Source organism: Monodelphis domestica, chromosome 6, assembly GCF_027887165.1.
Source record: "Monodelphis domestica isolate mMonDom1 chromosome 6, mMonDom1.pri, whole genome shotgun sequence".
In the NCBI taxonomy this organism is placed as follows: Eukaryota; Metazoa; Chordata; class Mammalia; order Didelphimorphia; family Didelphidae; genus Monodelphis; species Monodelphis domestica.
In genome coordinates, this window is record NC_077232.1 from 72,001,706 (window position 1) to 72,016,031 (window position 14,326).

The following is a 14,326-nucleotide window of genomic DNA, read 5'->3' on the forward strand; positions in this document are numbered from 1 at the left end:
CAAGAAATATAAGGAAAAAAATTAAGATAACCCAATGGACAATGAAAGACAACTAAGTGCTGCATGGAATAGCGAACTGGGTTTGGAATCAGGAATACTCATCTTCCTGAGTTCAAATTTGACCTCAGATACTTCCTAAGCTCTGTGACCCTGGGCAAGTCACTTAAACCTGTTTAACTCAGTTTATTCATCCGTGAAATGAGCTAGAGAAGGAAATGGTGAACCACTGCAGTACTCTTGACAAGAAAAAAAGTTAGATGTGATTGAAAGGCCAAAACAACAAAATGGGCAATGAATGTAGGAATTAATTAAATTGAAATCAGTCTTAAGAACAGAAGGATTGAGGGGCAGCTAGGTGGCTCAATGGATTGAGAGCCAGGTCTAGAAATGGGAGGTCCTGGGTTCAAATCTGACATCAAACACTTCCTGTGTGTGACCCTCAGCAAGTCACTAACCCCATTGCCCAGCCCTTACTGCCCTTCTACCTTCAATCCAATTCACAGTATCAATTCCAAGACCAAAGGCAATGATGTTTAGGGGTGGGGGGGGAGTATTTAAATAGTAATAGGGGACAACTGACAATATTAATTTGTTGGAGGAAGCATGACTTTTACCAGTTAAAGCCAGCAATAGAATAGAAGGAAGAAACTGGAAAGTAGAAATTTCCTTAAGAGGAGGACTCCTAAGTCATGAGTAGAAGGAAGGTCATGTCTCCTAGCTGGCCCCATTTTTATGATAACTATATTATAAAGGAAGACCATGATCCCATTACTAAACTCATTGGACCCATTGGGAGAGCAGTTTGCATGTTACTAGATGACAGCAACAAGGCTGGAAAGATTTTTGAACAAAGGTGAAGTCACGAGGGATGGTCTGGAAATGATAGTGGGCAGCAGAAATATTTCTGTGCTTTCCTAGAGCTCAGGGATTTGGGAGGATGGGAGGAGGAGACTGCCGGGATGTCTGCTTAGGGAAGGGTCACGTTCCTGCTCAAACAGGAGAAGGAATGTTGTTAGAGAATACAGAAGTTTGTTGATAGCTGGAGCAGGCCTTCCCAGAGCCTCAGTCACGTTGACTGGACAATGGGTGAACTGGGATGGAAAAGACTGATGAAGACCAAAGTGCAGCACACTGCCCAGAACAGAGGGGAAAAAACTGTTTCAGGTTTGGGCAACAGATTCTGTATTTGCTCAGTTAGTCCCTGAGGTCTCTCCCTGGTGACTGTTCCGGGAAAACAGAGACTCCTGGCTGTTCACTTTCTATATTCAAATGACAGTTATCTGCACCCTAAACTTCCTCTTCGTAGTCCATTTGTTTATTGAAAAACTAATTCAGCCACATCGAGTGACTGACATTTTTGATATGTCGAACAGGTTTTTTCTGTTTCTGTTTTGGGTTGGGTTTTTTTCCCCCCTTAATTCTTCACTGGGTAGGAGGCCATAGGAAATATGGGTGATTTTAAAACAAAATATCTAGGACACTAAAATATAATGAAGGAGCATGATGTCGTGTGATGTACTGGGAGACCCTGCATTAAGTTCCCACTGGGCAAATGAATCATATTCTCTCTTCAAACCTCGTTTTCCCATCTGTAAAATTGAAAGGCTTGGACGAAATGATCTTGAAGGTTTCTTCTGACTCTGACAGTTAGACTAAAACTTTCAGAAAATCTAGGATGGTCCAAGTAGCCTGAGCAACATTCACATGAGAAAGAAAAAAATGAAGTTGCCTGCCAGGTCGGTGCCACGAGTTCAGTCTCTTTGCTCTGTATCCCCTCATTTGTGGCTTTTCCTACTAATTAGCTGTGCTGCCTCTTCAAAAAGAAAGCCTACCTAGAAATAGTGAAAGTTTGTGTGGGTCAGTGTGTCAGTGAATATCCTGGCTTCCCTTAATCCCAGCATCCCTCGAGAAGGTCATCGTTATCGGGAGAGCAAGGGTCAAATGCCTGACTGCCCTTGGCTCAGGGAGACGGGTTGCAGAGCCAGTGTTGATAAAATGGCAGCCAAATGCTCAGAGGCTGGGTTTTGGGGGAGGTGGGAATGGGAGACAAGGAGGACACTGGTTCCCAGGGTTAACAGCAATCAAAGGCGCCAGCTTTCAGGATCCAAACTTCTTAGAATTTGTACTTCCTATTCCAGAAGTTGGTGGGTAAAGAAATAGTTTCTTCATTGATATTCTCCACCCCTAAAACACACGCCACTCCTATATCTAAACCCCTATTCTCTCCCCCAGGCCTGGCTAACTTCAGGACTCCAGAAAGATAGCCGACCCACCTCCCAGGGGCAGACCGAGAGGTGTATTTTCTAGCAGGGTAGATACAGAGATTTGTTTTGCTTGACTCTCATACTTGTTACAAGGGTTTTGTTTTTCTTTCTTGTTCAATAGAGCAAAGAAGGCAGGAGGAAGAGAAAATACATTTTTGTTAATAAAAAGAATTAATTTTTAAAAAAGAGAATGAAGGAGAGAATAATCATAGAAGGGGCAGCTCATGTCTCCTTGCCTTACTTTCCTGGCTCCCCATCCCTCTCCCCTGGGGCTCAGGGCCTGGAGTCACTTTGCATTCTGGGGCACTGCATCCTGTAGGGTTTATGGTGTCGTGGGCAGAGCTCCAGGGGCCGCTGTCACACGTGGGCCTTGGGTGTCTCTCTTCCTCAGAAATGTGCTGGTGTCAGGGAAGTAGCCTAGGGGAGAGGCTTCCGGACCGAGGAGCTGCAGCCCATGGCAGTGTTTGCAAGAGGCCTGGTGCTGAGTCTGCAACCACAGAAAAGCCTGGCCAGGAGCTCAGTTCAAAGGAAGTAGAGCCTTGCCAGCTGGGCCCTTGGTGTGGCCAAGAAGCCCAGAGTACTTGAGTGCTAGAGCCGGCCTTCAGGCTCACAAGGGGCCGAACCAGGTGAACATATAATTGTGAAATATTTAACAACATAAATAAGATGATGATGTTGTTGTTCAGTCATTTCAGTCATGTCTGACTCTTTGTGGCCCCTTTGGAGGTTTTCTAGACAAAGATCCTGGAGTTGTCTGCCATTTCCTTCTCCAGCTCGTTTTCCAGATGAGGAAACTGAGACAAAAATGGGTTATGTGATTTGCCCAGGGTCACACAGTTAGGAAGTGTCTGAGGCTGGATTTGAACTCATGAAAATGACTCTATGCACTTTAAGATTTACAGAGTACTTCTCATTTGATCTTTACAACCTTGGGAAGTAGCTGTTATTATTCCCCATCTTACAGGTTAGAAAATCGAGGCTCAGAGAGGTCGAATCAGTCAACGGGCATTTATTATTAAGTACCTACTATATTCCAGGCTTTATGGTAAGCATTGGGGATCCCTAAAAAGGCGAGAGACTGCCCTTGCCCTCTAGGAGCTTAGAGTCTAATGGTGAAGACTCTTGCCTAGAGGCTGTATAGTGTTGCACCGCTTGTCAGTGTCTAAGGTAGGTTTTGGACTCAGGCTATTCTGACTCCAAATCCTGGATGTGGGAAGCAGGGGCGCAGAGGAACTCCAAAAGTTCTTGGGTTGATATTCCAGGAGGCTCTGGGCCTCTAAAGTGTCTTCTGGGCCCATCTTCTCCACTTCTCTTAGTTTCTTTGCTTTTTGTTTTTTTGGTTTCCCCACATTGGGCCTCCCAACTGGTGGTCTTCAGAGTGGTAATTGGAATCTGGCCCAAGAGGCAAGAGGCATGGGAACATACGATCTTAGAATCAGAGCTGTAAGGGGGCCTCAGAGGCCATGCAGTCTAACCCTCTCGTTTTACATAGAAAGAAACCGAGGCTGAGCAAGGACAGTGACTGGTCTGAAGTTACACAGCCTATAAGGGCCAGCTCTCTTTCCATGATGCTATTTTTGCTTTTGAACAACACAAAAAAATGTTGATGTTTCCTCATCAATGAAATGAGAAAGGCTGGACCAATCCATGTCAAGATTGTCAGTCAATGACAAGATGTTTTTAAGGTCACTTCTAAATGGATGAATCTATGGTCCTAAGTGTATCCGTTATTCAGATAAAGTACTGAGAAGGAAAGGTCCATTACAAATGAAAGGATACTATTCTAAACTGAGATATATCAGCCTTAAACTGCTGAATAGCCATAATTCTGTGGGCAATTGGGCAGCTCCCAGCAGCCCCAGAGCCTCAAATTTGCTTGCAAAATGTATTCCTAGATAATTATGCCCTTTCATAAAGTAAACCAATAATTTGAGTAATAAAGTCATAGAATTTCAGAGCTAGCAGGGACCTTAGAGATTATCTCCTGCCTTTCCCTCCTTTTGTAAATGAGGAAACTGAGGCTTCAGAGAGGCCAAATGATTTACTTGCCCAAGGTCACAGAGCTAGATACTGGTAATGTTTGGCTGAGAACCTAGGGCTCCTGAAACCTTTTAAAATGGAAGTAATGATCTTCCTGTTCAAGAAGATTGAGATAGCAAGAAAAAAAAATTAACATTTAAAAAATTAAGGGAAGGGGAACTGTGTGGCTCAGTGGATAGAGCCAGGCCGGGAGTTGGGAGGACTCCAGTTTAAAAGTGCCCCCGACACTTCCTAGCTGTATGATCCTAGGCAAATCACCTAACTCCGATTGCCTAGCTCAGGTTCTTCTACCTTAGAATTGTTACTAGGACAGAAAGAAAAGGGGTTTTTGTTTTAAGTTTTTCATTTTTTGATTCCAGATTTTATAAAACAAGTATTTCCACACATGAGGGAAAAGATTTTACATAAATGAAATCATAACTCTTACATGTTTAGCTTGGTTTTTTTTCATGTCTACATAATAAATCCCAGCCACTCCCTGAATAGGAGGAATTCTCCAGAAGACTGATGTGTTCATACAAATTAAGTCTTTCATATTTTCACCTTTCAGTTCACTCTTTGGAAGTAAGATTCCAGTATTAATTCTGTAGCTCTGTATAATGTTCTCTTGGTTCTATTCATTTCACTGTTCATTATCCCATGTAGTTCTTTCCAAGGATTTTTAAAAAATTAGCCTGCTCATCATTTCTTATGGCACAATAGTATTCCATCACAATCATATACCACAATTTGTTTAGCCATTCCCCAATTGACAGGCATCCCCTCAATTCCCAATTCTTTACTGCCACAAAGAATACTGCAATAAATATTTTGGGACACATAGGTTCTTTTCTTTTTCCCCTGATCTCCGAGAGAAACAGACCCAATAATGGTATTGCTGGGTCTGAGGGGACACAGTTTTAGAACTCTCTGGGTATAATTCCAAACTGCTCTCCAAAATGCTTGGATCAGTTCACAGCTCCACCAACAGTGTATTAGGATCTCCATTTTGCCACATCCCTCCCAACATCTGTCCTCTCCTCATTTTAGACAGTCTGATGGGTATGAAGTGATATCTCAGAACTGTTTTGGTTTGCATTTCTCTAGACAGTAGTGATTTGGAGCATTTTTTCATATATTTATATATGGCTTTGATTTATTCATTTGAAAAATATCTGTTCATATCTTTTTCCCATTTATCAACTGGGGGACAAAGTATGGGTTTAAAAAAATTAAGTAGGAATTCAACAGTTCATTCCAATCATAACAAATAGGAAATAGGAAAATAGAAATAGGAAAAATTGGCAGCAAAGGGAAGCTAATCATAATTAACAGCATTTTCATGTTTATAAGAATCTATAAATATTTTCTCATCACAACAACCCTGTGAGATAAGTGCTGTTATAGTCCTCATTGTATGGATGAGGTAGACAGTACACTGCAGAGGGTCACACTCCTAGGAAGTGTCTGAAGCAGAATCCAAACTCACATCTTCCTGACTCCTTTGTCTATCCAGTTGCCTAGCTCCCTCAAAAGGAAGGTGAAAGATGGGAAAGTAGCTAGATGGCATAGAAGGCTGAAGCAAAGATTGCTGTTTGTTTGCATGTAATTATGGAGACCTAAATCTTTGCAGACAGATATAGGAAGCATCCTAGATACCCTGGGGGAAGAGGAAGAGATGACTGATTTTTTGACCTGAAGAAAGGAGGAAAGGGGAAGGGAATAACCATTTATTAAGCAGTTTCCTTCTTTGTAAAACAAGAAGGTTAGACTGGATGGCCTCTAAGGCCCCATTATAGCTCTAACTCTATTTACCAGGTCCTGTGATAAGCACAAAAATAATAACAATAAAGCATTTACTGTGTGTCAGCCACTGTGCCAAGGACTTTACAAAAATGATCTCATTTAATCCTCACAACTGTACAAGGAAATAGATGTTATTATTATCCAGTTCTTACAGTTGAACAAATTGAGGCAGGCAGAAGTTAAGTGACTTATCTGGGCTCTCCATGCTAAGTAAAATACTGATACTGGATTTGAACTCATGTCTTCCTACCTTCAAGCTTAGTGCTCTATTTATCTTGTTCAGTTACATGGAGACAGAGTGGATAGAGAGCTGGGCCTGGAGTCAGTTCAAATCCGGCCTCAAACACTTCCTAGCTGTATGACTGGGCAGATCACTTAACCCTGTATGCCTCAGTTTCCTCATCTGTAAGATGAGCTGGAGAAGGATACAGCAGACCACTCCAGTATCTCTGCCAAGAAAACCCCCACTGGGGTCAAGAAGAGTCAGACACAACTGAAAAACAACCACATAACAAACTCTTCCTGGATCTGATCCTGCCCTTCAGCTATAATCTGATATGGAAAACACCCAATTTTTCAAGTTCCTGCCTTTCTGAGCCCCTGAGGACCATCTACAGCATCTCAGCTTCTCCCTCATTTTGGCCTAACTGGGCCACCGCCTCTGAGCAGACATGGCACTGTCCACCTTCCCTCAGAGGGGGCTCTCGAGGCCATCAAGGCAGCCCTGTCCCCTCAATCCCCTTTCCTCAGCCAAAAGCCAACAGTAAGGATGAGAAATAATACAGCCAAGACCACCCCCACCTCAACCCCTCGACCCTTTCTTCCCCTCATCTGTCACGACTCTACTCTCACTCCAGGGAAGCCCCTGATGCCAGAGAGCCTTGACACCTATCCAGTTATACAAGGGATCCTTATCTGTCTACACTGCTCTGGACCGGCTCCTCCCAAGAGGATCCTTCTTAGTCTAGGCAGAACCCAAACTGAAAAGGATGAGTTCAAGACTCTCAGAAATATAGGGATAGATAAATGGATGGATGGATGGATGGATGGATGGATAGACCGACAGACAAACAGATAGATAGTTGTGGTCTCTTATTCCTGAATGGCCATCTTCACTTTTCAAACCAAAATAGATCTCTACCCATTGGTCAAAGTCAGAAGAACGTAATTATGACAATTACTGAGTATTTACTACCTTGAAATAAAATTAGAGAAAGGTGAGGAATGAGATGCCCATTATTAACTGGGGGGGAGGGGAAGAAACCTAGAACATGAGTATTAAAAGTAGTCTGGGGGCAATTAGGTGGCTCAGTGGATAGACCCCAGGCTTGTAGTCAGGAGGTCCTGGGTTCAAATATGAACTCAGATGCTTCATAGCTGTGTGACCCTGGGCAAGTCACTTAACTGCAACTACCTAGCCCTTATTGCTCTTCTGCCTAAGAACTGATACCTAGTATCAAATCTAAGACAGAAGGGAAGAGTTTGGGTTTTTTTAACCCCTTATTTTTCTGTCTTAGAATCAGTACTATGTATTGGTTATGTCAACATGGAAATCTGGAGATCCCCAGTTTATTTAGTTTGAGTTTAGAAACCTCAGGTTTAGACCTTATCTCTGGGAGAGGTTTCCCCCTGAGGGAAGGTCCCACTTCCCCAGACAATAGACATCCACTTCAGCTTTGGCTCAGTAGGTAGCCCATCAGTCTAGCAAGCTGAGGGTCCTGAGTTCAATCCTCAGAAGGAGGGTGTGATATACTGGGAGAGGCTTCTGGAGACAAAAGAGCTACTTGACTTCAGATGGGATCTGCCTCCCACCTGAAGTGGATGTCTATTGTCTGGGGAAGTGGGACCTTCCCTCAGGGGGAAACCTCTCCCAGAGATAAGGTCTAAACCTGAGGTTTCTAAACTCAAACTAAATAAACTGGGGATCTCTAGATTTCCATGTTGACAGTTCCAAGGCAGAAGAGTGGTAAGGACTAAACACTGGGGGTTAAGTGACTTGCCCAGGGTCACACAGCTAGAAAAGCTAAAAAAAAAAAGTAGCCTGATCCTTATCCAAATTTTAAAAAAATAAGTTTTAGATGATATGTTTTGTTTTTAGATCACCTACATTTCCTAATGCATTCTCCTCTTTTTCCCCTCTGAAAGGGATATCAAGAAAGTGACATTTTATCTAGCATTCCTCACCCTTACAGCCTCACCCTCTTATCTCTGAAGAGCAGCAGGGCAAGGTCCTTGAGCTTTCACAGGGATTAGCCTTGCCTGATTCACTGAAGCTGCTCCTTTGTTCTACACCGCTCAGGGGCAATGTAGTATGACCCAGGCCCTCCTCAGGGTCCTGGAGCACTTTAGGTACCAGAGGCCTCTGGGGCCCTTGTCATTTTTTTACAGACTCTTCTGGGATATCAATCTCCATATGATTTCCCCAGTACATCTCACGTTGCTCAATTTCATATCTCCTTTTCCTGTTTTTTTTTTAAATTTTAACTTTTTTTCCCCCCAATTACATGTCAATTGCAATTTTCAGTAATCATTTTCTGACATTTTACAATCAATGCATGTTCTCGCCCTCCCTCCCACTATATCTCCCTTTAACTAGGACAACTGATGGTGAATCCTTTTATGTCCTCAGGTTAAAGTGCATTTTTGACAAAACAGCTTCAGGATCAATATTGACTGTGTCCTTTGGTTTTTCAGCAAAAAAAAAAAAAACCAAAAAGGCCACTAAAGTTCAATGTTGAAACAGACACAGGAATCCTCCTTAGGTCAGATGGCTCATCTTGTTCCATCTTTAAAATGGGTGTCAACTTGCTATCTGGAGACCAAGTTTGCCCCGGTTCCCTAGAGAATTCACTGCAGGGAAGTTTCAGACATAGCTATTTCAGATTGAATAATAGACCTAAATAGACCTACTACTACTACTACTAGACCTTAAGGTACTTAATGGTCCTAGTTGGGTGGAACTAGGAGATCTGAATCAAATGCTAAGTATCCTTTTGTTGTAGTAGTTTCTTCCTTTGCATTAAAGCCCTCTCCCTGGTAGCCCAGCCCTTGTCTGGACCCTTCCCTTCTGAAGCCATTGTAAAGCATCAGCCTCTCCCTGATAATCCTGTCTCCTACTTCCCCTTTTTTATAACCATGGTAATGTCAATCAATCATACTTCCCTGTCCTTAGTTCCCCAAATGGTATGTAAGTTCCCCAGATTCTATTGTTTATTGGAGAATCATCCAGCTCAGTGTCTTCTCCCAGGGATAAGTTCCCAGAGTCCCCAGGGTGTAGGCCCTAAGGAGTTCCTAGTGCTGGGCTCTGTGTATCAGCTGATTTGGGAGCCTATCCCTCTCCTGATTAAGAATTGGATTTTTCTGACTATTTTAGTAGTTTCCTATTTTTCCCCCAAGTTAACCTGGGGCCCAATGGATGGGGCAGCATCGTCATCTTGTGGGCAAGTGGCAGACAGGTGGGGAAGTCAGAAATTGAGTAAAATGCAGAAGTTAAAAAACCTAATTTGTGAAGAGAGGAGGCTGGCCCGGATGACACTTGGCACAAGTCCAGAAATATCACAGGGAAGCTTAAGGACTGAAGGCATCTTCCCTGGCTGTCCCCCATGCCTGAAGCACTTTCCCTACCCTGCTCTGACCCCTGACTTCCTTGGTTTCCCTTCAGTCCCAACTAAGTCCCACCTTGTACCTGAAACCTTCCCCAACCCCTTTATTCCAGAGCTATCTCTGGTCATTATTTTCAGTTTATTGTGCCTATAGCTTGTTTTGAATTTATTTGCATGTTGTCTGCTCTGTGAGATTGTAAACTCTCGGAGGGCAGCCAATGCTTAGCTCTGGGCCGGGCCCTTAGTGGGCATTTAATAAATGTTTATTAAATTGTCTTGAGAAGGGGAGAGAGGCCTCACTCTGGGAATAGGAGGTTGAGGAAGGGAGGAGGGAGTTAAGCTTTCTGTCAATACAACGAAGCACAATACTGAGTGTTTACCCTGTGCTAGAGATAGGAGATACCAAGACAGAAGATAAATGGGCCCTCCCCTCCAGGTGCTTACATTCTGGAGTCCCTGATAATTGAGGTTTGCTGGACTGGGCCCAAATGGGATATATGACAGTAAATCTGTGCACAGGACAATTCCGGGCTCAGACTGCCATGCCTCCCCGCCTTCTGGAAGTTCTATGCTCATGGCCTCTGGGGGCAGGAAGGGTGAAAGAACAGGGAGCTCACCTGGCAGGGGAAGCTCAAGGAGCCCTTGGTACTGCCTTCTGCACTTCATCAGCTCCAACATTGGCCTCATCCCTATTAACCGGAATCTCCCCATCCCCCAGTGGCCCAGCATCCACAGCCAGTCCCTGGGGGTGAGGTCAGTCAGGCTAGCTGTCCCCAGCCTCTCTGAGGAAAAGAAAAATCTGTTCAGCAGAGATGGACCTCCGCCCACACCAGGCCAAAGCCTTTATTGAAGTTGGTTCTGCAAAGAGAGACTGCTGGAAAAACTCAGATCAAAAGGCCCCAGTCTGTGGGCCAGCTTTGCCCAGCCAGCGCATGTCATTGTTGCAGGCATGCTATCCTATCCCACCAGCTATGATCACTTTTGAAATAGTCAGGCCTCTCCACAGTGGAAGGAAGCTGGCTCCCTTTTATAATGGGAGCCAGTATAATCCAGTCTGATCCAAAACATTTATTAAGTGCCTACTGTATACTAGCCTGGAGAGACAATTCATAAAAAGAAAGACAGTTGGGAAACAGTTATTAAGTGCCTACTGTGTACTAGCCTGGAGAGAGAATTCATAAAAAGAAAGACAGTTGGGAAACAGTTATTAAGTGCCTACTGTGTACTAGCCTGGAGAGAGAATTCATAAAAAGAAAGACAGTTGGGAAACAGTTATTAAGTGCCTACTGTGTACTAGCCTGGAGAGACAATTCATAAAAAGAAAGACAGTTGGGAAACAGTTATTAAGTGCCTACTGTGTACTAGCCTGGAGAGACAATTCATAAAAAGAAAGACAGTTGGGAAACAGTTATTAAGTGCCTACTGTGTACTAGCCTGGAGAGACAATTCATAAAAAGAAAGACAGTTGGGAAACAGTTATTAAGTGCCTACTGTGTACTAGCCTGGAGAGACAATTCATAAAAAGAAAGGCAGTTGGGAAACAGTTATTAAGTGCCTACTGTGTACTAGCCTGGAGAGACAATTCATAAAAAGAAAGGCAGTTGGGAAACAGTTATTAAGTGCCTACTGTGTACTAGCCTGGAGAGACAATTCATAAAAAGAAAGGCAGTTGGGGGAGACAGTACACAAAAGGAGGCAGAAGAGGGGTGGGGAGACACCAGACCCTGTGTGGGGGGCATCCTGTTCCATGGAGCAGAAAGCACAAAAAGCAACAGATGCCAAGGGGCTGGGGCCGATATCCAATCTCTGGGCTCTATGAAGAAAGACACCGGGAAGGGTCTGGTCAGTTTGGTCTGACTCAAAACCAGAGAATAATTTACAATGTCACCACAGCATGATCACGAAAAACAACTTTGAAAGCCTTTAGGCAATGTGTTCAATGCAATGATCCACCATAGTTCTAAAGGCCTGATGTGGACCAAGAAGTGGTAGTCTCAAGATGAAACACACACATTTGACATTTGCCAATATGGGTATTTGTTTTGCAAATCTCTATATATTTGTTTGATGGCTTTGGATCAGTTAGCAAAAGAGCCCCCCCCCCCCAAAAAAAGGGGGGGAAAGAGGGTTATTCATTAACATTGTTAATGCATCAAAAAGAATAAAAGGAAACAAAGATAAGTGGGACAGCTTTAAAAGTTAATTATTTAGCTTATTCTATACATAAAAGGAAAAGCTAGCTCTGCTTATTAATAAAGATTTATGTTTTCATTTTTTAAAATTCTGTCTTCTTTCCCCTAAAATGAAAATGGGCAAAGATATGGTCAAATGGTCATTAAAAGTTATAAACTGTTAACTAGATGAAAGAATGCCTTACATCATTAATAACAATAAGAGAAATGCATTTGAGAATAACACTAATAACACTATAATTATTAGCTGACTGTGTTACCTCATAGTCAGCTAATAATTATAGAAATTATTCAATTACAGAAATTATGCTAATAAATGACCAATTATAGAAATAGTCCCTGTTGGAGGAATTGTGAAAAGGTGAATATCTGTTGGTGGAATTATGAATTGACCCAACCATCCTGATTTGGAATCACGTGAAGGTAATAACTAAAATATTCATGCCCTTTGAGCCGGAGATATCTACGCCAAAGACATCAATAAAGGCCCAATATATAACAAAATATTTACAGCAGCACTTTTTGTAGTAGCAAAGAACTGAAAACAAAGTAGATTCCCCTCAGTGCAATACATGGATATAATAGAAGTTACTGTGATGTAAAAAAAAAATGGTGAATATAATGAATATTTTAAAACATAGAAAAGATCTATATTGTTGTTTGGTCATGGCATGACCCCATTTGGGGTTTTCTTGGCACAGATACTGGAGTGTTTTGCCATTTCCTTCTCCAGCTCATTTTACAGTTGAGGAAACTAGTTAAATGACTTGCTATGGCTCACATAGCTAAGAAGTGAGTGAGGCCTGATTTGAACTAGATGTGTGACCCTGGGCAAGTCACTTAACCTCTGATTGCTGGACAAAAGGACCCAGTGGAGAAGGAAGGCACACCACTCCAGCGTCCTTGCCAAGAAAACCCCACAGACAGATAGCTATGGTACAACTGTAGTGTGGGACAGGAGGGACAAACTTCCTGACTCCAGGCCAGGATCTCTATCTGCTTTGCCACCAGCTCCCCAAGGAGTGATGGAGATGGGCACAAAATGAAGGGTAGTGATGGTTATTACAGCCTGAATGGAAAGAACCAAGCAATTGAAACAGAAATTGGTGAAATTATAATGAGGAAACCTCTTGGAAGAGAAATGAAGAGTTCTCCAGCCTTTTTCTTGCAGTTAGTAGGGTCAGTCCATTAAAAGGCATTTCCTACCAGACAGATTTTGTAGGGGTGGGTAGGAATCTCAGGCTCTGACCTCAGGGATTACTCTTTGTAAAGGGAGAGATAACATGCAAATAGCGAAGACCAGGTGGGTGGGGAGGGTCTTATAGGCCTCTCCCTGTAGGTGGGATCAGAGCTGAAGGAAGTCCAGACAGAGTGCGGTCAGAGGCGAAGAGGGAGATCTCTCCCAGGATGGGCAACAGCCAGCACAAAGCGCCAAGGAGGAGGAATGTGCCAGGTAATGCCAGATCTTCCTTTGGGGATGTGGTAAAGCTGGGCTAGCTTTAGTTTCTCGTTCTGTTCTTACATTCGATTCAACAGCAAATTGAACTGACATTTTCTGCATTTGAAAAATGAATCTGCTTCCTGGCACAGGCGGCCTCCCAGTAGTCTAGTGACCTATCAGAGTTCCCCCTAATACTGACACCTCCCATGGAGCCCCAGCCCTTGGGCCCGGGAACTAGCTTTCTTCCTGAGCCAGCAGCTTCTCTGATTACTGAAATGTGTCCTGCTTCCTGACCTCACCTTTCTTCAGGTCTTCCCCAGGTCCTCCGGTCACTGACTGCCTTTCTTTCATCCCCAGTCACCTTGCTCAATAACTGGGTATTAGCTGTTTGGCAGGCTCATGCTCGCCCTGGTCCCCTTTCCCAGGGATCAGGCCCTGTCAGCGTGGAATCTAGAAGCCCCCAAACTTGTCACCTGGAAAGAGTTAATGAAACCCCAGGTTCGTTAATGAAACCCCAGGTTCGAAGATGAAAGCATCAGGTTGGTCCCTGTTCCTGTGAGAATCCACCCTGAGGGGAATCTCAGGTTCAACTATCCACTTCAGATGGGGACTCGGCCCCAGCCTAAGCCTCTGACTCAGTTGGCAGCTGAAGGTCCCGAGTTCCGATCCTCTGAAGGGGGGTGTGATAATCCTGGGGGAGAGGCTTCTGGAGACTGGAAGAGTCACTCAACTTTCCTTCAAACCTGAGGCTTTCACCTTTAAGCTAAGTAAACTGGGGGCTTCCACATTGACAGCCCATAGGTGGACTGCTCAGTGGCACAATGGTTAGAGAGCCAGGCCTGGAGGCTGGAAATCTCATCTTCCTAAATTCAAATCTGGCCTCAGGCTCTCACAGTAGGAGCTTTGGCAAGTCACTTAACCCACTGGCCTCACTTTCTTCCTCTGTAAAATGAGCTGGAGAAGAAAATAGCCAAACACTCCAATATCTGTTCCTAGAAAACT

General features: G+C 43.6%; 1 protein-coding gene across 14 annotated transcripts in view; it reads left to right on the top strand.

Annotated features, from left to right (window-relative positions):
- PPFIBP2 (PPFIA binding protein 2) overlaps positions 1-14,326 on the top strand; it is a 195,643-nt gene that overhangs the window by 53,188 nt on the left and 128,129 nt on the right. For 7 of the 14 annotated variants that reach the window (XM_007496981.3, XM_007496983.3, XM_007496982.3 and 4 more), the window contains exon 3: positions 13,223-13,336. The exons of the other annotated variants lie outside the window; for them this stretch is intronic. In XM_007496981.3, the coding sequence (XP_007497043.2) occupies positions 13,223-13,336 (114 nt within the window). The remainder of the gene's footprint in view (positions 1-13,222; positions 13,337-14,326) is intronic. 14 annotated transcript variants of the gene reach the window in all.